We start from the raw sequence: 25,929 nt of genomic DNA, 5'->3' as shown, positions 1-25,929 counted from the left end.
TCCAAAGTGGCTGTACTATTTTTGCATTCCCACCAGCAATGAATGAAAGTTCCTGTTGATCGACATCCTCACCAGCATTTGGTGTTGTCAGTCTTCCAGATTTCGGCCATTCTAATAGGTGTGTAGTGGTATCTCGTTGCTGTTGTTGTTTTTTTTTGTGAGAAAGATTGGCCCTGAGCTAACATCTGTTGCCAGTCTTCCTCTTTTTGCTCTGTTTTATGTGGGATGCCGCCACAGCATGGCTTGATGAGTGGTGCTGTGTCTGCGCTTGGGATCTGAACCTGCGAACCCCAGGCTGCCGAAGGGGAGCATGCAACTTGACCACAGCACCAGGCAGGCCCTCCTTGTTGTTTTAATTTTTATTTCCCTGATGATGTGCAGCATCTTTTCATATGCTTATTTGCTATCTGTATATCTTCTTTAGTGAGGCTTCTGTTAAGGTCTTTGGCCCATTTTTTAATGGAGTTGTTTGTTTTCTTGTTGAGTTTTGAGAGTTCTTTGTATATTTTGGATAACAGTCCTTTGTTGGCTATTCTTTTGCAAATATTTTATTTTTGCAAAGCCAGTCTTTGGCTTATCTTTTCATTCTCTTGATAGTGTCTTTTTCAGAGCAGAAATTTCTATTTTAATGAAGTCCAGCTTATCAATTCTTTCTTTCTTGGATCATGCCTTTGGTGTTATAAAGTTATCACCAAACCCAAGGCCATCTAAGTTTTCTCCTATATTATCTACTAGGAGTTTTACATGTAGGTCTGTGATCCATTTAGAGTTAAATTTTTTTTTTTTTGAGGAAGATTAGCCCTGAGCTAACATCTGCAGCCAATCCTCCTCTTTTTGCTGAGGAAGACTGGCCCTGAGTTAACATCCGTGCCCATCTTCCTCTACTTTATATGTGGGATACCTGCCACAGCATGGCTTGCCAAGTGGTGTATGTCTGCACCCAGGATCCGAACTGGTAAACCCCAGGGTGCCAAAGCGGAACGTGTGCACTTACCCGCTGTGCCACTGGGCCAGCCCCTAGAGTTAATTTTTATGAAGGCTGTAAGGTCTGTGTTTAGAATCATTTTTTTTGCACTTGGATGTCCAGTTGTTCCAGCACCATTTGTTGAAGAGACTATCTTTGTTCCTTTGTCAAAGATCAGTTGACTATATTTATGTAGGTCTATTTCTGGGCTTTCTAGTCTGTTCCATTGAGAATTATTACATCTTCTTGGAGAACTGACCCCTTTGTCATTGTATAATGTCCCTCTTTATCCTGATAACTTTCCTTGCTTTAAAATGGGCTTTGTCTGAAATTAATATAGCTATTTCTTTTGATTAATTCGTGCATGGTGTATCATTGTCCATTTATTTACTCTTAATCTGTATGTGTCTTTATATTTAAAGTGGGTTTCTTGTAGATAGCATATGGTTGAGTTTTGTTTTTTGATGCATTCTGACAGTCTCTGTCTTTTAATTAATTGGTGCATTTAGACCATTGACTTTTAAGTGATTTTCGTTTTCCTGGTTGGTGTTCTCTGATCTCCAGTGTTCTGTGGTTTGGTGTCTGACATTGATTTGGGGGAAATTCTCAATCATTATTATTTCAAATATTCCTTCTGTTTCTTTTCTCTTTCTTCTCCTTCTGGTATTCCCATTACAGGTATGTTACACCTTTTGTAGTTGTCCCACAGTCCTTGGATATTCTGTTCCGCTCTTTTTCTTTTACAGCCTTTTTTTCTCTTTGCTTTTTAGTTTTGGAGCTTTCTGTTGAGATACCATCAAGCTCAGAGATTCTCTCCCAGTTGTGTCCAGTCTACTCATAAGCTCATCGGCAGCATTCTTCATTCCTGTTAGTGGTTTTGATCTCTCTAGCATTTCTTTTTTGTTTTTTGTTACAATGTTTATTTTTCTGCTTATATTGCTGATCTGTTGTTGCATGCTGTCTACTTTATCTGTTAGAACACTTAGCATATTAATTATAATTGTTTTAAATTCCTGGTCTGATAATGTCAACATTTTTGCCATATTTGAGTCTGGTTTTGATGCTTGCTCTGTCTCTTCAAATTGTGTTTTTTGCCTTTTGGTATGCCTTGTAATTTTTCCTGATAGCCAGACGTGATGTACTGGATAAAAGGCACTGCTGTAAATAGGCCTTTGGTAATGGGTGGTAGGGCATAGAGGGCGAGGAGGTGTTCTGTAGCCCCGTGATTAGGTCTCAATCCATTAGAGAGCCTGTGTCCCTGGACAGTGTACAAGCATTTGCCAGCTTTTTTCTTTCCCTTAGGTAGGAGAGGATGGCTTCAGGTGGCTGGAGTTGGGTATTTACCTTCCCTCCAGTCAGTTAGGCTCTGGTAATACCCCAGCAGGTTAGGCTCTTATTAAATAATTTCTTTAGAGGGCAGACCTTGTTATAAAGCACAGAATGTTCTGATGCATTTCAAATGGTTCCTTTTCCTCTCCTCCTGCTGGAAGTGCAAGGTGGTTTTTCTCTGATATTCACTGTGAGAATCAGGTTGAGTTCCAGGAGGTAAAACTCATAAAAGTGTGGGGAACCCCTAAGTCTAGGTCCCCCTGGAGGTTTTAAACCTTCCTCTTGTCCACACTGAGCCTCCAGCATTTCGTCTTTTACAGTTCAGGTTTTCCTACTCTGACACTGATTCCCGTGGAAGTTTCAGCTCATGGTTTCTGCTCTGGGGAGTGGTGATTCTCATGTTCTGCCTCTCTCTCCCATTTTGGGGGCAGTGGTTTGCCCGTTGACCTCATTTCCCTGACAGATCTAGGGAGAGTTGTTGACTTTGTAGTATCTCAGCTTTTTACTTGTTATTAGGACAGAGTGGCAGCTTCTAAGCACCTTACATGCTGGACTGGAAACCAGAAATCTCCCCCTCATCTTTTGACTAAGTTTTCTGTATTGGAGAAAATCCCCACATTATAAGGGCTGCCTGGCAGAATGTGTAAGTCTTCCCATCTTTCCTTGCAGCCAGGACACGAGCGCGTGGTCTAGATCTGCCAATTAGATGCCCACATGTGACTCTGATTTGGAAGAGGGCAACACGAGGAAGCAGCTTGTTGTGAAGTTTCCATTCCAGCTGACCTGACGAGCAGCCTAGGCAACTGCTTTTGTTGTGGGATCTAAGGTGGATTTCTCACCAAGTGATTCTGGGATAGTTCTGGGCATCATTGAGGGAGCCTCAGCCTCAAGATGGTTCTCTACCCTTCCTAACGAGACTGTGATCACCCAATAGAATTTTAATAAACTGTGTTTCTTCTTAGCCTCTTATCTTTTGTTGCTTATTTCTAGCTCGAATACATGTTGGACCTCCTTGCCTTCCATTCGTATTTGGGATTAGAAATATATAGCTGTGTCCTCACCTTATGTTTTTTTAAGAGTAGCAAATAATCACTATCAACATTGTCTATCACTTTGGGATTTACAGAACACTTTTTTTTTCATTCTAATTAGTCCTTAAGATAACTTTATGAAGTAAGCAGATTTTCTTGTTTTGCCCATTTTATAGATGAGGGAACTAAAACTCAGAGATGTTAACTGACTTGTCCAGGGTCACCAAGTTAGCAACACACTGGGACCCAAATCTTTACTCTAAACCTGGTGATGTTTGCCTGTGTGAGGGTGAGCAGGCATTTTCTGTCCTTGTAGGGAGTTGAAAATATAAACAGTTAGAAAAATGTCTATTTTAGAAAAGACTCATAGTGTCTCTTGTCAGATTTTTACTCTTGGGAACATTTACTGGAATGTTAGCTTTAGCTTAATAACAATAATAATAAAATCTAAAATTAGTGTGTTTAAAGTTATTTTGGCATAAGAGAATCCACAGCTACAACACCACCATTCATTTGTTAACTGTTATACTCTGCTTCTTAATACAGAATTTTAATGGTGATGGCTTTATCATTGTTTAATGTTTGTCTACAACAGTGCAGGCTTAAATCCAACACACTTCACAAGCTACTGAGTCCTGATAAACATCTCTGGCAGCCCTGAAATGACCTGCTTGTGTAATTACCCAACGGGTTAACATTTGTGGTGTCTGGTGCTTTATAAGTCAACTGTTGAGTGATGTGAACTTTTGAGGGTGGATTACACAGAAAGGTTGTGGTTTGAAGAATGCTTAACATGGCATCTTGTCTGTATGCTAATTTATATTTCAGTGACTTTTTTTATAACTACTGCTCTTCCTGTATTAGAACTTAGGGAACCTGTAGGATAAGGAATGAATGACTCAGTGAATTCAATGAAAAATTATTTTTCTTAAATTTGATGAGATACCTCTTTCTTCCTCTCAAGTTAATGGTAACTGTATGGTTTTGAGGAATTCCAAACTTTCCTTTGCGATTTTATCAGTCAAGGTTCACTTGCAGAGAACAGAATCCATCTAGCTGGTTTGAGCAGAGGGAGATTTGTTACAGGGTATTAAATAGCTTACAGAATTTGTTGGGAAGGTGAAGAAACAGACTTCAGGTTGCACTCTCAGGGATGACTTCCAGAGCCTTACAGCAGAGCAGGCCAACAAGGGAGCAGTTGCCTCCTGTGCAGTCATAAAACTGTCTGCCACATGGGGAGTGTTTCAGAACCATGCTTCCAGTGACATGGGCAGGAGGTTGCCACAGGAAAATCAGATTCCAGTGATGATGCTTGCTGGCAGAAACAGCAGAAGCATGGCCCCCAACTTCCAAATCTTTGCTTTCCAAAACTTTGCCTTCCACATCTCACCCAACTTCGTCTGACAGCACCTAGGCCACATAGCTGCAAGGGAGTCTAGGAAATGTGGTTTTAACCTCCCAGTCTCTGCAGTACAGGAAGATACATGGGAAGAAGGGTTGGCCCCAGCTTCTAAGCTGTTAGGTCACACCCAGTAGTGCTTTGCATTGGGATTCAGGTCTATCCACTATACTTACTTCCTTAAGTACAAAGACCATGCAGGGACATTTCTCCCTCCACCTCCTTTTTCTGCTTGTCACTGCATGTGTGCATGTGTTTACATGCACACATGGAGTAGTCTGCTTTTGATGAGCTGCCTCTTCTGGTTTGTATTTCATATCTTAGGTAAATAATTACTTCATGAAGGTAGACTTTTCAGTGTAAGTCTGTGCCTGTCTTGGCTTTCACACCTTTCAGGTTTGGAAGGGTGATGGAAGAAGTATTGCTGAGTGAAGGCTGTGTCATGTGGTCAAAATAGCTAGCTGAGGTTGGGATCTTGGGTTCTAACTCAGTGGTTCTCAACCCAGCCAAAAATTATAATCTTGTGATTGAGCTTTAAAGGTATCCATTTCAGAGATTCTATTTAGATTGGCCTTTGCAGTTGAATTTGATCAGCCTGGACATTGATAAAACCTAAAAGTGCCCCAGGTGACTTGAATTTGCAGCTGGGGCTGAGAACCTCAGTCTTAATCAGACAGAATTGGACATTAGCAAAAGCTGTGGTTCTTAAACTTTAACAACATCAGGATCACCTGGATGGCTTGTTAAACTATAGATTGCTGGGCCCCACCCCCAGAGCTTCTGCTTGGGTAGATCTGGGGTAGGGTGTGAGAATTTGCATTTCTAAAAGTTCCTATTTGATGCTGATGGTCCAGTGACCACGCTTTGAGAACCAGTGGCCTAAAAGCTACCTGTTTTCATTGTAAAGATTTGATTTCTACTCATCTGGAAGACTTTCTTTTTTAATCAGCACTTTTGGAACGTCTGCTAGTTTCTGTTCTTTGCCAGAGCTGAGGCTGTGGAGGAGTAAGATGCCTTCTAGGAGATCATGGTCTTACATCTCTAGTTTCCCAATGTAAGAGAAGAGCTTTTCTTTTCTTTACATTTTCGTCTTCAAATTAGTATCCCTTATTTTATGTAGGTTTTCTTAGGTTCTTCCCTACTGCCCCCTGTTAGCCCTAGTGATGATTTTGAGTACACAATTCTGTACCACTGTGAATTATTAAGGTAATGCGGCAGCAACTGAGGCTTGATTCCAGTGTAAGAAAGCCAGTTTTAAAATATTCCCATGTGTAGAAAAATCTTTCCCAGTGTCCTCCTCCTTTTGGCTGCTGTAACTCTACTAAAATGAGAGTGAATTTATTTGTCCTGAAAGATATCTTTCTGGTTCTCCTTGCTATGCTTCCTGCTACCCCATTTTAAAAACCAGTCATTGAAGTTATGTTATTGTTGGCTGTTTTTTTGTATCTAGGATGCACCCAGCTAGTATATACATTTTGCAAATGCTGTTGGTAACGTATTCAAACTATTATATCTGATGTTTGTCATGTTAAAAATTTTACATATTTAGTGATCCTCAAATTTTGTTCTGTGGAACACAGATTCATGGAATTGACCTGAAATTTCCATGCTAAAGTTAAGTGAAGTAAACTTCTCCCAGTTTATGGAAAAAAAGTATAATGTATAGTTTTTCCAATTCTAGATCCCCCTCTCTTTGTTCTTTAAGCTCAGCTTAGTGTGAATGTTATGTGCTTGAGTATAAAATTCTCTATTGTATTGATTTAAGTAGCAAATAGTAATATTGCATAGTCATCTGCCAAGAATCATTTTCCTTCTTGGTGATTTACTCCCTGTTTGAAACCCAGTTACTTTATTTAAAACTCTTAATGTAAAAATTTTGGTTTAATGGTGGAATGTATTCTTGTAAATGCAAATTCAGAAGAATAATGATAAAATCACGCAATTAGATTATAAGAATAGCAGCTGTAAATATTTACATGCTATTAGTGTATGAGAAAAAATATAACAATGAAAATCAGCCTTCTGGAAACTAAAGTTTGATGAATCTTCTAAAGCCCAATGAGCTAAGGCTTGTCAGGTGATGCAAAGTGTGCATGCCCAGCTGCTGTTCTGAGCTGGCTTAAAAAGGGAGGCTATGTTTCTGTGGCTTCCTCCTTCCAGCTCGTAGAACTTCCTGGGTGTTGGTTTTGCCGCCAGATGGAGTCCATCTCAGTACACCTTCAGAACACTGGCACTTCTCACTGTAGCTTTGTGTTGTCTTCAGTGAAGCTGTTAAGTGTTCTTCCTTCACTGCAAATGACACCAAAACAAGAAGGTAAGAGTGGGAGGTAGAAGTAGAAGTGGGAATTCTGAATAGCCACGCAGCATTGGGGAAATAGATGGAATTAGTGCAGAGGTGGGGCCCAGAAGGCTCTTAGCAGTTTTTCTGAATCCATGCCCTATTGAACTGTAGTTATCTGTGCTTCAGTAGAATGTGCCCAGGACCTGACACACATTTCAGTGGGCCTCGAGGAGTTCCACACTGGCCATTAACCATTTGCTGTACTTGAAACTTTGGGTCTGTTTTCAAGAAGTAGCATTGGATGGGACTAGGGTAGCAGAGGAGATGAGTTAGGGAGACCTCAGTGTTTGTTTAGCGGCTTGGTGAATGTTTTTGAAGACTCATGAGTTCCTTTCCCCTCCATCCTCCTAATTTCTCCCTTCTCAAGTTATGAGCCAGGCTACTCATCATGTAGACTCTTTCAAGAGTAAGCATGGTAGGACGTAAATACTTTTCGATAAATAATACAAATAATAGATATCATTTATTGATTGTGTGGCCTTTTTATTAAGCACTTTATGTAATTATCTCCTATCACCCTTTCAACCATCCAGCATGTCCCATTTTGTAGACCAGAAAGTGAGGCTGAGAGGTCAAGGAACTAGCTCAGAGGTCACAGAGCCGTTGAGTTTTGAGGTCAGGCCTGCCCCCAGTCGAGGGCAGTCTGACACTAAAGCCATGTTCTTAATCACAGCACTGGATAGATACTGCAAACTGGTGGGGGTAGGGAAGAAATTGGGAGATTCTTGATTTCTGGGCGTGTGCTACATTATATTAGTGGTTAACGTAAGTTATGGTCAGTTTGGAGCTGCCTATGATGTGGCTCAGTAGAAGGACCACCACAGTAGGAGATGGAAGATTTGGCGTCTGATCTTAGCTCAGAAAACACTTAGAAATATAAGCACAAATTGGTGCTAAATCTGACTTTTGGGGAAATAATTGACTTTTTCTGAGTCTTGGTTTCCCTTTCTGTAAAATGGGGGCAGTAATATGCTCTCTCCAAGTCTCAGATGTGCTGTGAGGATCCACTAAGGTAATAGTCATGCTTTGAAAACAATGAAGTGTTTTATATACGTTAGGTGACATGACTTAGAGGTGTTGGCTCACTATATGGATTTTCTCCTGTGCTCTAAACCCTGGAGAATTACAAAGTGAAAGCTGTATTCTTTCTCTCACAGAGGTGTGGTCCTGGTGGTGAGCAGTGAATGTGTATTTCGGGATCAGTAAGTAGAAGAATGCTGTGCAAATGTAGGGCCAGCTAAGTTCACTCTGAAGTAGCATTGCCCAGGGAAGGCTTTATGAAGTGCACGGCATAGTGAATTAATTAGATTTTAAAGGATGTGGTATTTAGATGGAGCAAGAATAGTTCACTTTGTGGAAACTTACCTTTGCTTTTAAAAGGAAACCCAACTGAGTACCAAGGGTCACCATATGCCTTTAAAAAAAATGTTACTTGGGGCCGGCCTGGTGGCATAGTGGTTAAGTTCGTGTGCCCCACTTTGGCGGCTTGGGGTTTGCCGGTTCGAATCCTAGCACTGCTTATCAAGCCATGCTGTGGCAGCATCCCACATATAAAATAGAGGAAGCTGGGCACAGGTGTTAGCTCAGGGCTAATCTTCCTCAAAAAAAAAAAAATTTTTACTTATGTACTGTCTCGAGATGTGGAACTCAAAGGGAATTTCTCCGCTCATAAAGAAGAGGATGGAGGCATTTTTATGCTGTTCCGTCTTCTCCAGTGGTGTTCTTCCTGTCCCACCTTTCTCAGTATATAGACCTGTAGGTCTCTATATATAGAATAGAGACCTATAGGAGGGAATCTTCTCCTGAAACCTTTAGGTCAGCACTATCATTCATCTTAGATTGGTTATCAGTCTGTTTTTTCCTTCTTAATTGAAGAGCAAAGAACACTAACTAATTCAGGATTTTTAAAAGATTATAAATTCTTAGGGATAAAAATAGCATTGGTGGTTATAAGTACTCAGCTGAAATTAAAAGAGTTATCAGTCATATTTTGGGAAATAAGGTGACCAACCAACTGGTTTCAGAAAAACTACCTCTCCCATTCCAGTGATTAGTTAATAAAATTATTCCTGACAGTGGCAGGCCAAGAAGCTCAAGCAGTTACATATTTAGAGACAGAGAACCCATTGTCCAAAGATCTCAGAAGAGCCTTTGCAAACACACCGAAGGGATTTAGAACAATTTGCATAAATCTCCCCATGGATAGCGACATGGCTCCAGTATTGGGGTGGTTCCAGGAACCCCTCCTTGGCTGTATCATGGAGTGACGCTGTGCTTGGTGAGAATTCAGTCTCATGATGGTTTTTGCCAGCAGGATTAGGTGATGGGACACTGAATAAGCCCACTGTTTGGTTCCACATAAGGACTCTTTTGTGTGGGCCTGGAGCAGCCATGTTCAAGTTTGTCTTGCTTTTTCCCCAATAATGTTTTTGGACTTTGTGGGCTGGAGAATTAAAATTAAGCACAACACCTATTCTGAGCGAATCTGTCAAGGTTTGCTCTTCAAAGGCAATCATAGCCCCTTGTATTTCTAGAATGTGGAGAATAATAGTCATACCTTTGTAGACTTCTGATTTCTTAAATTAAAAGTTGGGGAGAGGAGGAGACTTTTTACGCCTGTTCATGGTAGGGCTGTGGGAAGTAATTCCCTTCTGTTTGATAATATGATTTGCCTTGTTCACTAACTTTTTTAAGAACTGTGTTCTCTTGCATAGTTAGAAACAAGCTGTACTTTAATATTTAATATTCCCCTATGAAAGGGTATGGGGCACACTGGAGTGTAGTTTAAAAATACCAGGTGGCTACAAATCTGTTTCAACTTTTTTCTTCTTCTTTCTGAAAAAATGATATGCATTAAACACTACATATTAGGAGCTTTATGGTTTCTTGCACAGAATATTATCATTCTGGAAGCCACATAAGGAGTCTAATATAAAATCTGGGGAGTTGTTTATGCACTGGGGAAATTTGGTGCTTTAAATGCAATAATGAAATCCACTAATTTCTAACCTGGAGTTTGTTTTCTTTCAGTCTGCTAGCTTGATTTCTCAGCTTTGTTCTAATAATATAAACATTTTTCTGTTTATTTATAGGTGGCTTTAACCAAGAGAGCAGATCCAGCTGAGCTTAGAACAATATTTTTGAAGGTCAGTATAAAGGAATCTATTTTGTTTCTTGTTTGATTTGTGTTCTGTAACTTTTAAAGATTATTTTCAAGCAGGTTATTTCGTTGTTATATGTTTAAAATATCTCAAAAGGTATCTTTACTTAAGACTTCTAAAAGAGATCCTTTACAATTATATCTATTTTTTTAAGTGTATCGGAAACTTGTAGGTGATTGTTTGTGATCATGTAACCTGTAAACATGGTTTACATTTTAATTTCTTTTATCTCATTTTGGTGTCAGGTATTGAAAAGGAGTTGCTGGGGATTTAGTCTCGCAACTTATCTACCTTTCCAGGATTGACCTGTGCAGTTTGATGAAATGCCTTTTCTCCTAAGAAGTTTAAAGCTCTTTGTAGACATCTCATAATCCTTCATTCATCCACAGGGCCGATTCTTGTCTGTCATTGGTGGAAGCCTATCATCGTTGTTGTTGTTACCACCACCACCACTAGCACCACCATCATCCTCATCATTGTGGTGCCCCATGTGAGGCCTCAGTTTGAATAATAGTAGATAATAGATCACAACAGACAACATACAAGTTTATTTCCTTAGTTTGTTATACTTTGACCTACTTTGTGAATTGGGCAGTGAATGATTAATACTCTAAAAGTCTACCTCAGGTTCCCAAACACTGAACCACTTTTAATGTTATTCAGCTGGAATTAAGGTTTTCAAAAAAGAAAAGCCCACTTTCATAAAGAAAATTTGAAAAGTATATATGTGGGCCTTTTCTAAACATGATAATAATGCAGCTGTGCTGTACGTAAAGAGGACCAAGGCTTCACATGAGAAACTTGATGTTCTGCTATGTATTGAATTTATGGCTTATAAAGTTATTAATTATGAGCATCACTTTCCTCATCAAAATCTGTTACTATTTAAAAAAAATTGAGAAATCAGGGAATTTGAACACTGACGGGTTTATTTGATATTAAGAAATTGTTATTGGGGCCGGCCTGGTGGCACAGCGGTTAAGTGCACACGTTCCGCTTCTCGGAGGGCCGGGGTTTGCCAGTTTGGATCCCGGTTGCAGACTCGACACTGCTTGGCATGCCATACTGTGATAGGCATCCCACATATAAAGTAGAGGAAGATGGGCACGGATGTTAGCTCAGGCTCAGTCTTCCTCAGCAAAAAGAGGAGAATTGGCAGTAGTTGGCTCAGGGCTAATCTTCCTCAAAAAAAAAAAAAAAAAGAAATTGTTATTGATTTTTAGGCTGGGTAACGGTATTCTGATTATGGGAACTGTAAAGGTCTTTTTCTCTTAGAGATATACACTGAAATATTTACAGGTGAGATTTTCATGTCTGAGATTTGCTTGTCAATAATCTAGTTTTAGTGGGGTAGGAAAAATGAGTTGGCAGTATGATGATAATTTTTGAAATTGGGAAATGTAATATTGGGCTTATACTATTCTCTCTACTTTGAACATTTTCATAATAAGTTACAAAAAATTGTAAAGGTTAAATGAAAAAACTTTTATGAAAGTGTTCAGCACCTGATATGCATTAGATATTGATTCAGTAAATGCTTGAAATTAAATAATTCAAACACAAGAGAAACAAAGACTCCAAAAGAAAATAGTTAGAAATATAAGCAGTTTTGGGAAGAAAAGAGGATACATTTGTAAGGAGGTTTGTTTTATGTATAAGACAGCAGAATTCTTTATAAATTTGTTTTTAGCCCAGAAAGGACAATACAGGATGAAGATTCTAAGGTGGAAAGGTATTCTGGGTAATCAAAGTCTAAAAAACTGAAATGCATTTGTTTCTTACCTAGACTAGTGTCTCTTGCTATGCATGTTGGGCCCACCATGACTGGGATGAGCATGTATGAGGGAAGCATAGAAGTTTTCAGCATCTGTATTTAAGGTCTATATTGTAAAACTCTAAGGATGTAATTCTGGAAGACCACTTGCAGAAGAGCACCTGAGAGGGTTGCCAGAGAGCCTAGAGAAATGGATAGAGCTCATTAACTTGAGCTGGCAAAGTCATAATCATTCTTTGAACTCAGGACCTGTCTGTTACTTCTATTTCCTAAGCCAGCCATAGTTGCAGGCATTCTTCTGACAGGAAATGGGAACAACTTAGAATGTCTCAATAGATGGATGCATCTTGGATACTTATTGGTCTCATGGTGTGAATCCAGTGGAAAGGCTGTATAAGCTGTGTCCACTTTTTGAAGCCACGTGACAACTGGTGAGGCTAGGTTAAGATCCTACTTTAGATCTTTTGGGACCAGATAGGCAAGTACTGTCTTCCCTTGAGGCGGCCAGGAGTCAATGGCTTTTGAGTGAGAGTTCTGTATGACTTAGAGTCCGAGGGGATGATGTGGGGGGAATCATCCCTGAAGAAAACAGTGATCAGCAGTTTCTGGAAGAGATTGTGGATCTGGCAAAGGTTCGAGTGATCTCATCAGGCCTGGATAGTGTGGTACCGACGCAAATCCACCTTGGCTCAGCATGCTGAGGTCTCTTGTTTACCATCTACCGCAGACAGTATTGTGGTGGGGCAAGAATAGGGAATAAGGCGCCGTGGGGGCTGTGCCAGGCACGTCTCCACTCTGGCTGGGCTTTTCAGTTTAGTATGGATCAGCAGTAAGCACACTGTAAACCTGACTACTTTGCTGATTTTCTATGACTTTTCTCCTGACTTTTCTTCCTAATAAATATTCCAACCTTCTTTCTGCTAAACTAGTTAGAGGATTCTTCCGTAGCTTGGGGGCAGTGGAGAGAAGCTCCATTATACCTTTTGGACTAGATGTGCTGGTAGCAGGAGAGTTGGCAGCTGTGGAGATTAGAGAAAGCCAGTGGAACTGAGACAGATTAGGGAAGAGGGATCCTGGAGGGCTACAATGGGCCCATTCTGGCTTATTTTATGTTTTGGAAAAGAGTTAAAATCAATTCCACTTTTTCTTCTTTTTTTGAAGTTGCTTACTGTATGTTAATACAGTGTTAGGTGTTGGGGAACTAGAGATGCATAAATCATGGTTCCTGCCTTTAACTGTCTCACTGTGTGTGTGTTTAAATGTGAAAAAAGAAAAAGCTGTAATACGGTTGATAAGCATAGTAGAGCATTAATTGGCAGAAAGTTGATGTGGGGCTATAAACATCTTCTTAGAGAGGGTCATTCAGGTTACGCAGAGGTGGTGATGTTTGAGCTGGACTTCAAGATGAGTACGTATTTATGAGATGGAAAAGGCAGAGGAGGGTTTGGGGCAAGGGAGGACCATCCAGGCAAAGGCAACAGCGTATGCAAAGCAAAGAGCTGTAAGAGGTGCCAGGTGTATGAGTGGCCTGGAGCATAGGGTCTTGGGCAATGGTACTGGGATGGGAGGTAGGGCGGGACTTGGTGTAAAATATTCCCAGCTTAGGGCAGAATAGCAGGCTGTTCTTGTGCTAAGTGGCTGGTAATGTTTTGTTTGGATGTGGAAGTTGAAGTTCAGGTGTAGTCAGTTTTGTTTCTAAATGTTGACATGCTTTTTTTTGTCTGCCTAATTCTTTCACTGCTGCTTCACGTTGATTTAAACAGGTATGTACTGAGTGCTTACAGTTTAAATAAAACACATGAAACTTTGCAGTGAGTGGTATGTGCAAAGTAGGCCTAAGCGATGACCATGTCTTAAAGGAGTTCAGATCTTATACAGGAGACCAGATTTCCAGGCATGCAGCAGGTAAAAAAGACTCTAAGTCTACATACTCAAGGGTCCATGTGCGTGGTTAAAGCAAATGCCACAGGAAGTGGATGGACAGACAGTCCCCATGGTGGGTAGTGTCAGAGAAGGCTCCTTGGAGAGGGGACTTGAGGAGGCTCAGGGATGAGTGGGAGCTGGAGAGGCACTGAGGAGGGTAGCCGTGGCATTCTGGGAAGAGGACCACATTCAAGGGAAGGCCTGGAGATGAGTTTGGGAACAAACAGTCTCTCTAGGTTGAAGGGATCTTGCTCAGTCGTCAAATGTTTATTTAAATTCAACTGTGGCAAGCAAGGACTCTGTGGAGTATTACAGGATGTGGGTGACAAAATTAGAAAGATAATTGGAAGTTTTGTATTTCTACTCAACAATAGGAAGCCATGGAAGGTTTTCTCAGTAATCCAGTGACGCGGGGAGGATGCATTTGAGATTTGATTGGTGCAGTAAGGCCGGGAGGTAGACAACCTTGGGTGTAATCCTGGTGTGAGGCCATAATAACTTGATGAGGGTTGTGGCAGCAGGGGGAGTGGAGAATGGGCAAGTTAAAGACATCTTGAAGGACTATTTGATGAAAATGACTGATACTGTATAATAGATGAGAGAGAGCAGGGGATAAATATGACCACTGGATATATAGCCTGGGTGTAGGGAAGTGCCAGTAATAAGAACTGGGAAATTGAGGAGGAAACCATTAGCTCAAGGGAGTGCAAAGGAGGTGATGTATACTGTTTAGAAGAATAGAGTCAGAAGTAACTGAATGACTAGTGGAAGATGGGAAGACTGTGTAAAGGGACTAGACAAAGGAAATAGACCATATTACAAATTGTAATAGTAAGATGCAGTGAATTGAACTTGGATTTGTATAATTATTCTTCGTCAACAAAAGCATATATTTTTAAAATTTTTGTAGGCAAAATTGGAAAAACAGTTCATTCCTTTTTTGAAAAACTTTTTGCTTATGAAGAAGCAGTTTATATTGATTGATGAAAATTTTAAAACCCGAAGTATATAAAGAAAAGTAGCTTGTGATCCCAACATATATAAATACATATTTATATATAGATATATCCATTTTTTTCTCTCTCTCTGCTTCTCTATCTCTGTGTATGTATATACATTTTTTTTTTCCTAACAAGAGAAAAATTACTGTTTGGTATCCAGTTTTCTCCCTCACATAATATGTAACAAATACCTTTTTCTGTAATCGAATACATTTCTACAGTATTTTTATTGTTGCATGGTATTCCTATGTATGGCCATTTTACCATAATTTATCTAGCCACTCCCTATTATTGGATAGTTAGTTGTCTTCTCTGTTTGCTGTCATAACAACACTATAATGAATATCCTTGAACCTACATTTTTTCATATAGCTAGCATTTTCTTAGCATAAATTCACAAAAGTGACATTGGATTAAAGACTAGGTTTGCAACATTTTAAGGCATTTGATTCTTGGCAGACTGCCTTTCATGAAGGTTGTATCAATACACATTTTGGGTAAGAGTATGGAAGTTTACATTTCTTCACATTATGTTATCAACTCAGATATTGTTAAAAAGATAGAGCAGCAACAAAAGAACCTTTCTTCCAACTCGGTAGTTGAAAAATTGCATCTTATTTTAAATTTGTGTTTCTTTGATCAATGCAGTGTGTTTATTGACAATTTATTATTAATTACATTTTAACTTTTTATTATGCTAATCTATAAACATACGGAAAATAGATAGTACAGTAAATACCCACATAACCACTACTTAATTTAAATTAATATTTGTCATATTAGTTTCACATATATATTTAGTGGTATATTTCAGTGTGAGTTACATATCACCATAATTCACCCTCAGTACTTTAGCATACAGCTTCAAATAATGAGAACAATCTCCTTCATGGCCACAATACCATTGTGCAGCTAATAAAATGGATAGTAATTCCTTAATAACATGAAATACTCAATCCATATTCAAATCCTTAATTGCGTCTTATTCCATCTCTATAAAAGGGAGACAGGGTAAAGAATGGTGATCTGGTGCGCACAGCATTTCTGAGTGGCTGGAAAACAGTCAAGGAGAATTCGCCCTTCAGCCCCAGAGGTGAATGATTTGTGGCAAAAATGGGCAACGGGATGATTATGGTTCTGACCTGGCTCGTTCACAGTTTATAGACCTGTATGAAAAGACTAGAGGTAAGCAGGCCAGATAGGACCCCTGCCCTCTGAGCATACAGTGTAGTGACAGATTACTTTCCTTTATTCATTGGGGGTGATGGTGGTTCTTTGTGGTGACAATTAGTTTATTAGAGTTCTCCAGAGAAACAGAACCACTAGGAGATAGCTCTGTCTCTAGCTATATATATCTATCTAATTTGTCTGCCTAATGAGATTTATAAGAGGAATGGGCTCATGCCATTCATCATGGAGGTTGAGAAGTCTTGTGATGTACTGTCTGCAAGCTGGAGACCATGAACATCAGTGCTGTAATTCAGTCTACGTCTGAAGGCCCAAGAACCAGGGCAGCTGATGATGTAAATCTCAGTCCGAGGGCTGGACAAGATATATCCCAGCTCAAGCGATGGGGCGGGAAAAAAGAGGGGGTGTTCTTCCTTCCTCCACCTTTTGTTCTATTAGGCCCTTAGTGAAGTGGATGATGCCCATTCACATTGGGGAGAGCAGTCTGCTTTACTGAATTCACAGATTCAAATGCTAATCTCATCCAGAAACACCTCACAGACACACCCAGAAACAGTATTTAATCTGGGCACCCCTTGGCCAGTTAAGTTGACACGTGAAATTAACCATCACAATTAGTATTCTATTAGTTTGTGCAAGGAATCCAAAAAGCCTCCCCATTTCATAAATTTGTGTTTAATCCTATTAAAACTTGCAAAAATTGTAAGGGAGAGAGGCTTCAGGAGAGAGGCTTGTAAAATCTATTCCCAAGGAAGGATTAGATAACTTTTAAAGATGTGGTAGCTATAAGGTATAGTCCACCTGCCCTGGGGACCCTCTGTTCACTGCCGCAAGCGCAGTGGAGCTGCCTTTGTCAGCACGTTCTTCTTGTGATCTGCCTCTGTCTTCTTCTTACTTCTATCACTGTACATTAGTTTTGCCTGGTTTTCAACTTTATGTAAATGGAATCATAACAGTCTGTGTTCATGTGTCTAGTTTCATTCATGCTCACTTTATTTGTAAGATTCATCCACATTGTTGTGTGTATTTGGTGTTAGTTCGTTCTCATTGCTGTGTTGTATTCCATTGTGTAAGCATACTACAGTTCATTTATGCATCCTACTGTGGGTTGACATTTCAGTTATTTTTCAGTCTTTTGCTATCCAAAATAATGCTGCAGGAGACATTACAATGCTAAAGCATGTTTTTTGGTAACAATATAGGTATATACACACACATACACATGTATATATGTATTTGTGCATATATGTACACACACATACATTTCTGTTAGAGATGTACTTACACGATGGAAATTGCTGGGCCTTGGGTATGTGTATGTTGAGTTAGAGTAGATATTGCCAAGCAGTTTTCTAAAGTGGTTCACTAGTTTTCTCTCCTACCACCGAAGTGTGAGAATTGCATTTGCTCCACATTTTTGCCAACCATTATTATTTCTTTATCTTGTGTATGAGTAGTGGTATTGTGTTGTAGTTTTACTTTGCATTTTCAATGGAATTCTTTTAGGGGTCAGCAGCTTGAAAATGATGCTAAGGGTCATTTGGGGAAAATGAAAGCGTGATCATGGCCAAGAAAACTTCAAGAGAGAAGTAATACAGTATTTTTTTAAGCTTGCGTTCATTTGACAAATATTTTTTAAACACGTTTCACTGTCTGCCAGGCACCAGTCTGGAAACTTGAGGACACAGCAATGAGAAAGACAGGAAAAAATCCTGTCCTGACAGAGCTTTCCCTCTAGTTACAGCAATTAAGATACATGTAATCTTACAAGAGTAGACAGGTCAATTGACAAGGATGGTCTGGAAACATCGCCTGCTGCTGTGATGACAAGAACTGTTAGCCCATCCTGGCATTCCCCCAGGGAGTTTGGGGGCAACCTTGAAATCCATCTTCACCCCAGGAAGCCACTGCCAACTGATCATAACTGGTACTGAAGATGGACTGGCTTTCCCAGCCTTTCCCCAGTGATCATATGATAATTTAGTATGTGGTAAACATGGCATCTAAAAGATGGGGAAAGGGAGAATGATTGATTTGTGGTCTTAGGACAACCAAGAGATTAAGTGGAAATAGCTAAAGTTGGAGGATGTATTTTTTGTGTGTTACGAAATACAAAAATGAAGTACCAGTGTATTGAAATTTGAAGGTGAAAGATCTAACTTTAAAAAGACTAAGGGAAAATGTGGGAGAATATTTAGTTTTGAGATGAGGAAGGACTAGTCTCTAAACTTAGGAGTAATGGAAGAAATTGCAAAGGAGAAAAAAATCTATAGACTCAATTATATAAAAATATCCAACTGGAAAAATATTTGCAACAAATGTAATAGACAAAGGGGGGAAAAGGGCATGTTCACACACTGTTGGTGGGAGTGTAAATTGGTACAATCATTTCTGGAGATGAGTGTGATAATAAGTATCAAGAGCCTGAAACTTCCTCTCCTTTGGCTCAACAATTTCTTTTCCAGGAGTCCAGCCTTCGAAAATTGCCACGAATTTGAACAAATGTTACCTACAAAGCTGTTTACCTTAGCTTTGTTTAAAAATACCAAAACCGGAAATAATCTAAATGTCTGTTGCTGGGAAAAGAGTTAAATTGTATTTTTAAATAAATAAATTGTTCACTACTATAAGCAAGCATAGGTATAATTCTAAATCATAGGGTTGCTGTAATTAGCAGTGACATTCCCTTTGTATTTCCGTCTTGTTTTGTCTCAGGAAAATAAAAATATGATCTTCTACATTTCCAAAAGCTGAATTCAGTGCCAACTGAAGAAGAGTGGGATTATTGGGCCATCTTTGAGTTTTTCTTTTGTACTGTGCTAAAAAATGTTAAATAAAAACCAGTAATATAGAACATTTATAATGTGCTCATTGTGTGTAGGGCATTGTGCTGAGTGTATTACATGACTGTTCAGTGATTACTGGCATGAGCCTTATGAAGCAGGTAGTGTCGTTCTGCCCATTTTGCAGATGAGGAGCCACGGGCCCAGAAAGCTTTACTTACTGAGGTGACACAGGTGGTAGGAGTCAAGCAGAGCCTGGTGCAGCCCAGCCAGAGGCACATAACTGCGTATCTAAACAAGAGCTTCTCCTGCATTGGAATTAAAATGGAGGACTAACAAGTGACTTTTTAAAACAGTGTTAATCGGGCTTAACTGTGGTTACAGAGGGAGCAGAGATGCTGTCACTGCACCTCACTTCACTGTGTTCCCCCGTCACTGCAGCGGCCAGTGTAACTTCTGTCACCCAGCTAGCCCTGTTCTTGTAGCTCACTGCCCTCACCTCCCCACCCCCAAATCACTCTTCTGTCCCTAGGATCAAGAGGCCTTCCTGCTCCATAAGGATTCTGTGTGATCCCCATTGTTTCTGAGCATTTCCCACAGCCCCTTGAGCCCCACGGCGCAGAAAGTAGCAGGCTCCCACTTTTGTGAGCTACAATGTATCACACTAAGGGTGAGACCTGGTGGAAGGCTGTGGAAAAACGTTGCATGCCTCCCTGTTCTTATTGACTGTTTTTGCTCTCGGATGGAGAGGACACTAACCTGAGCATCATTTCATACCTGCTTCCATAAAATTTCACAAGAAGCCACACAGTTAATAGTTTGCTTTCTAGCTCAGCATGTCATCCTTTCTTGCATCATTGATGCCCTTGAAGCAGGGATGGGGCAAAAGAATCAGGTTGTTTCCATCCATGACTTCATAATTAATTCTTCTTTTTTTAAAAAAGCTATATGTCCTTGCTAAAGGACAGGACATAATTTGTCCTTCCAAATTTCTGTAAACCAGGCTCTCTCAACCTCAGCACTGCTGACACTGTGGGCTGAGTCACTCTGTTGTAGGGGCCGTCCTGCACCCTGTAGGATGTTTAGCGGCATCCCTGGCCTCTACCAACTAGATGCCAGTAGCATCCTCCCACCCCCGCCCCAAGTTATGACAATCAAAATTGTCATCAGATACTGCCAGTGTCCCCTGTGAGGAAAAATAAAAACAAACAGGAGGCTCAGAGCTAGAAAACTCTACCCCTGGAAAGGCAGGTAACATATAGAAAGGGCTGGATCTCATAGATGGTTCTTGTCTGTTAGGGGACATTGGTGTTCATAGGCTAGACAATCAGATTAAACTGCCCCCAGTTGAGAACGTGAAATGTGGCAAACTTAATGTGTTTTTGTTTTTTCCTTGAAGTGATGAGAAATAACTGTCCTTGTGAAGAGTTTATCATCATATCTGATATTTATCTTTTGAAATGTTTTGAGCTTTTTCACATTGATCTCATGATTCTATACTTTTGAGAATAAAATGTCTTTTTTTTTTAAACAGTATGCAAGCATTGAAAAAAATGGCGAATTTTTCATGTCTCCTAATGACTTTGTCATTCGATATTTGAACATTTTTGGAGAAAGCCAGCCTAATCCAAAGACTGTGGAACTTTTAAGTGGTGTGGTGGATCAGACCAAAGATGGGTATGTTTTTTTAATTATCTTATTTAATTTTTTTGTCTGAAATAGCTTTCTGTTGCTTTAATGATTAGGAAGTCGCTGTATACCTTTCCATCTCGTAAGAGCACTTTCTCTACCTATTATAATTAATACATTATTTTAGAGATAATATTCTTAACATTTCCTTCAGTGTTCCTGTAAGTTGTTATATATGTGTATTTTTTGACATTATTTAAAGAACTATTTATAGTTTCACAAAACCATTGTAGTCGATGAGTGGTGAGGAGATACACTAGAGTGTTTGTATGTATATTGGTATTTTTCAAGGCAATGGTAAAAATTCTGAGTAAATGCATAGCTCTATGACAACTTTTCTATAATCTTTTTTTCTGCTCAAATAACTTTGAAATCTCACATTTGATTAGATGCTATGAGTCTAACAGACAGAATGATATGATTCCATATCCCCAAGAAAGGCATTCTGCCCAAGGTGGCATAGAGTCTGAAGTGTCTAAAATTAAATGGGACACTTTGCAAAATGCCTCTGGATTATTTTCCCCCTACCAGTCTTCTCTGTTTACGTTTAAAAAATGAATCTTTCCTAAGCTGTATAAGATTGCAGTTGGCTTTTACCATTAAGTGCAGAATTTTGGGCTCCAAACTCTTGGTAGTACAAACACCAACGTTCCCTAATAACCAAGTATAATCTCCAAGAACTAGCCTTCTCTACAGAAACTAGCGACCCAGCCTCTGCCCTCGCTGCTTGCCAGCACCCCCTTTGATAGATTGCAGTTACCTGCCATTCTAGGGTGGTGTTTTCTAGCTCTGAGGTTTCTCCCTTTGTCATGTGTCTGATTTTCCCACAAGCATCAGTTTGAGATACAACCAAAGTAAAATCTCTTGTTGCACAGAGCATGTTCTCAGTTTTTACCAGTCCTTCCCTTTTCTTGTTTATGCACCTGTTGTTCCATCTTGCATGGAAATAACTTCCTCTAAAACGAAGGTCTTGCAGATTAGAAGGGAGTGGGGAGGAAATTGGCTGTAATATCCTGAGGGATTGCTGGATTATACCTTCTCTTTTGTTCCAGTAACAGTTACTTAGGTTACTTCTGTTTGCTGTCTCCACCCCAAGGTGGGATTCTTTGCTTGGTAGGAAGATGTAGCGTATGAGCAGACCCTCGTGCCCTCCAAGGGCCTTCCTCGGCTGGCGCAGGGAGGGGCCGAGGCATATTTCACACTAGTCCATTGAGGCAAAAGCTCAACAGAACATAGATTTATTCTACTGAACATTTTTTGAGGAAAATTCGGTTGCTTCTCCATCCCCTGTGCTCATAAGATTCAGAGGAAGTGTGACTAAGCTCACATGCAACATGAATTATCTGACTCAATGTTTAAGATCAATTTTTTTCTCACTTGATGGTTTAAAATTTTTTTAAACTACAGAAAAATCTAAAGAGTATAGTGAACGCCCAATATGTACCCTTCACCTAGATTGACTAATTGTTAACATTTTTGATACCTGTATGCTTTTTTTAAAAGACACACTTGTACACACACACACACACACACACACACACACACATATAATTTTGTTTTTTGGCTGGACGATTTAAATATAAATTGCAGACATCATGTTACTTTAGCATTTATTTTCTAAGAATAAGAACTTGCTTCTACATAACCACCATATGTTATCATACTTAGGAGAATTAACCATCATGTCAGAAGTGTAATATCCAGTCCATACTCAAATATACCAACTCTCTCCACCTGCCCCCACCTCAAAGGCCCCATTGCCTTTTTTTTTTTCAATCCAAGATCTAGTCAAGGTTCTTATATTAGTTATCTATTTTAATCTAGAACAGACCCTTGCCTTATAATGTTTTTTCATCACATTGACTTAAAATCTAGGCCCAGTTATTTTGTTGAAGCCCATGTTCCAGACTTGTGTGGTCTTTTCCTCATGGCTGGATTCCTGTTAATTGCCTTAATTGGGGGCAGGTTAGGAGAGATTCTCTGCTACCTGTTGTATCTCCTCAGGAGGTAGGATGATACGCAGTTTGATCACCTGGTTAAGGTGGAGTCTGCCAGATATTTCCATGGAACAGGGACCATTTTTGTTTTGTAATTAGTGGAAGGTACTTTGAGAATGGTGGACATTCTGTTTCCCAGCAACCTTTCACCCAGTAGTTTTAGCATCCATGATGATCCTTTCCTGAATCAGTTATTACACTGGTGTTTGGAAAGTGATTTTTCTAATTCTGTCATTTCTCCTCTACTTATTGTCTAGTATTCTTCAGTAATGAAAAACTTTCTTCCCTCCACCTCCTTTTCTTTCTCTCCTAATCTTTTATATCAGTATAACTTCATGGATTTATTTTAATTTCAGTGTACTGTAATCTATTATGGTTATTCTCTTAGATGCTCCGAGTGTCCTGGTGTGGTCAGTGGGTGCCCCTTTAAGCTGGCTCCTGTACCCTCAGCTTTTGAATGTTTCTTGCTTTTGGCAAATAAGATATTCCAGGCTCACCTTGGATTTTTCCTGCCTCTGACCTGAACATCACTCTTTTCCCCAAGAAGCCCTGGTTCCTTTAGTGGGGAAGGGTGCTTAGAAACAGAGTTGGGCCCTAGCTTGTTGTTACTCGGGCATTACTGCTTCTCTGACTTGTCAGTGTCAAGAGCTGGAAAATACCCTTTAAAAAAATCGAAAGTTCACATTGACATTTCCTACTTAAATTTAACATTTCAGAGTTGTTTTCTTTGTCTTTTATTTTTTATCTATTCCAGTGAACATTTTGGTTCCTATTTACATTAATATATTTTTGTTATATATAATTACTATATAATTATTATAATACATATAATTATTAATATATGGGCATTAATTTGTATGATTGTAATACCTTCAATGTACCTTGCCTTCTTTTCCATCCCCATCCCCTTTAACACACATGCGTTTCTTATTTCTTTTTACGAATACTCTCCGAAGATATACGCTTAAGTTCATTAGATGCCAGCAATATAACATATATTTCACATTTACAATGCAACATCACGTACATATTTTTCAAAAGTATTTGACAAATCTGAAACGGTGGCTTTGTTTTCCTGGTTTTGCAGGTGAGATGACCGAGGTGCTCAGTGTTCAAGCAGTTTACCGCCGAAAGGTGCCCAGGCCTGCCTGGCTCCAGAGTCCTTGGCCTATCCAATGTTCTGAGCTTCCTCTTCTCTCAGAATCTCCCAAATCTTTAACTCAACATTTTCTTTCAGATTTTGTGTTATCTTTAATCTCGGTGTTTTACTGTGACAGAAACAATCTTAGATGGCCTCAATCCTTTGCCCTATGACTTTCTTTTTCCAATTGCAAAGACAATATTAACAGTGAACACCTCAGTTTTAAAAAGGAAAACAACCACCCATAATCTCCTCACCTTGACAGAGTATTTTGAATTTTTTAGTATCTTCCATGATTTGTTAACCTGCATCAATATGTTTTATAATTTGAATTCATTTTAATTGTAATTCTCTTTTGTAATCTTTTAGATTACATTAATCAATTTTCGTATTTCCATATGCTGTTCATAGTAACAGTGTTAAATAGCTCCATCATTTTTTGTCAAAGACCTGTGCTATACTTGATGAAGTCATGCCCTTATAGAGTTATTTCAGTTTCTAGTTTTCTCCAATAGGTAATATTGGAGTGAATATCTTCATGCGTATGACATGTTTTCCTTCTGTTTAATTACCTGCTTAGAAAGAACTTAGACGAGAGGGATTCCTGGGTCTAAGGGTAGAAATATTTTATAGCTCACCATGTGTTGTGATAATTCTTTCCAAAAGGACTGAGCAAATTGAAGAACTCGCCCGAGGTACTGATACTTACTGAGCTAGTAGCAAAGAGCCAGTGTTTGAGCCTAGGCCTGCCCAAGACCCATTTAGATGTTGACTTGCCCTTTTCCCTAACCCTAACGCTGACACACACAGCTCCTCAGTGGTTACTCCACAAATAGGTGTAACCATACATCTGTTCTCAATGTAAAACTGTGAATGCCTTCATTTCCCCTTCCTTTCCCTTTCTTTGGAAGCATAGCATTTGTCAAGTTCACAAGTCACAAATCATTCTCCCAAATCAACTACTGTTCCTTGAAAAAACTACAAGACAGAAGCCACATGTTGTCCCATGGAAGCACAACACACACACCAAACAGTGGGAAAGCGCTGGTGTGGGCTCCATTTGTCTGGCCAGGCCTCTTTGGGGCTAGCTTGACTGGCCAAAGGGATTTTAGTGCATAACTTTATTAAAATTTGAAAAACTATTTGAAGATTGACAACTATAGGATTTAAAAATAATGACAGATGTGCTGACCCAGATGTCATGGTGAAGTGAAATACTAATTTTTAGGTAGGTACTGGTCTACCAACTGTGGTTTCTCGAGTGTACAGACCAGGTCCTGCATATTTTCATATCTCCAGTGTCTAGTCCAATTTCTGGCCTCTGTTTCACAGCAATTTGTTGACCAAACTTAGATAAATCTTCTAAGAAGGGTTTATCCCCTTATGTTTTGAAAGCCCAAGAGTATTAGGGAATGGAAACTCTAGTTCGAATTCTAGGTTACTCACTGTGATAGGCTGAATAATGGCCACCTGAAGATATCAAGGCATAATCCCTGGAATTTGGAAATGTGACCTTATTTGGAAAAAGTGTTTTTGCCAATGTGATTTGATTAAGGATCTTGAGATGAAGGTGTTACTCTGAATTATGTGTGATAAAATGCCCATCACAGGTATCCTTATAAGAGGCAAAGAGAAATTTGACACAGACACGAGCAAGAGCAGGAGGCAATGTAACCACAGACGCAGAGACGGGAGTGATGTGGCCACAAGCCAAGGAACACCTGGAGCTTCCAGAAGCTGGAAGAAGCAGGGAAGGATTCTCTCCTAAAGAGTCTCCCTTTGGAGGGAGAGTGGACCTGCTGGCACCTTGATTGCAGACTTCTGGTCCCCAGAGCTGTAATAGGATGAATTTCTGTTTTGCTTAGCCACGCACTTTGTGGTAGTTTATTACAGCAGCTAATACCCTTACCTGGTAATACCGAATATCTAGGAATCTAATATCCTTACGTAGCTGTTTTCTTTGGAGAGTTAGAAAACCTGTAGTTGCAAAGAATTTTCAGGGGGAGAGATCAACCAGCCTGATCCCCCCAAAATAGCTTTTCTCCAGTAGCAGTAGCTTTTAGCTAGCTCCAGACATTTTCCAGGCAGAGACCCCTGCTGCATGCTGTCTCCTGAGGGCATGGCCCATTCCTAAAGACTTCAGCCGTGTATAGGATTGGGCTGAGCTCTAGCATGAGAATCAAACCTGTGTACTGCATGAACTTGGGA

The 25,929-nt window shown here is 39.7% G+C and overlaps 1 protein-coding gene across 2 annotated transcripts in view; it reads left to right on the top strand.

The window, feature by feature from the left end:
• Window positions 1-25,929, top strand: part of SLC25A13 (solute carrier family 25 member 13) — a 188,032-nt gene that overhangs the window by 16,888 nt on the left and 145,215 nt on the right. For both annotated transcript variants that reach the window (XM_014859409.3, XM_014859408.3), the window contains exons 2-3: window positions 10,157-10,210; window positions 20,429-20,571. In XM_014859409.3, coding sequence (XP_014714895.2) covers window positions 10,157-10,210; window positions 20,429-20,571 — 197 coding nt within the window. The remainder of the gene's footprint in view (window positions 1-10,156; window positions 10,211-20,428; window positions 20,572-25,929) is intronic.

This window comes from Equus asinus, chromosome 1 (genome assembly GCF_041296235.1).
Source record: "Equus asinus isolate D_3611 breed Donkey chromosome 1, EquAss-T2T_v2, whole genome shotgun sequence".
NCBI classification, from domain to species: Eukaryota; Metazoa; Chordata; class Mammalia; order Perissodactyla; family Equidae; genus Equus; species Equus asinus.
The sequence above is the reverse complement of the archived record's forward strand: the minus strand, read 5'-3'. Positions and strand labels throughout refer to the sequence as shown.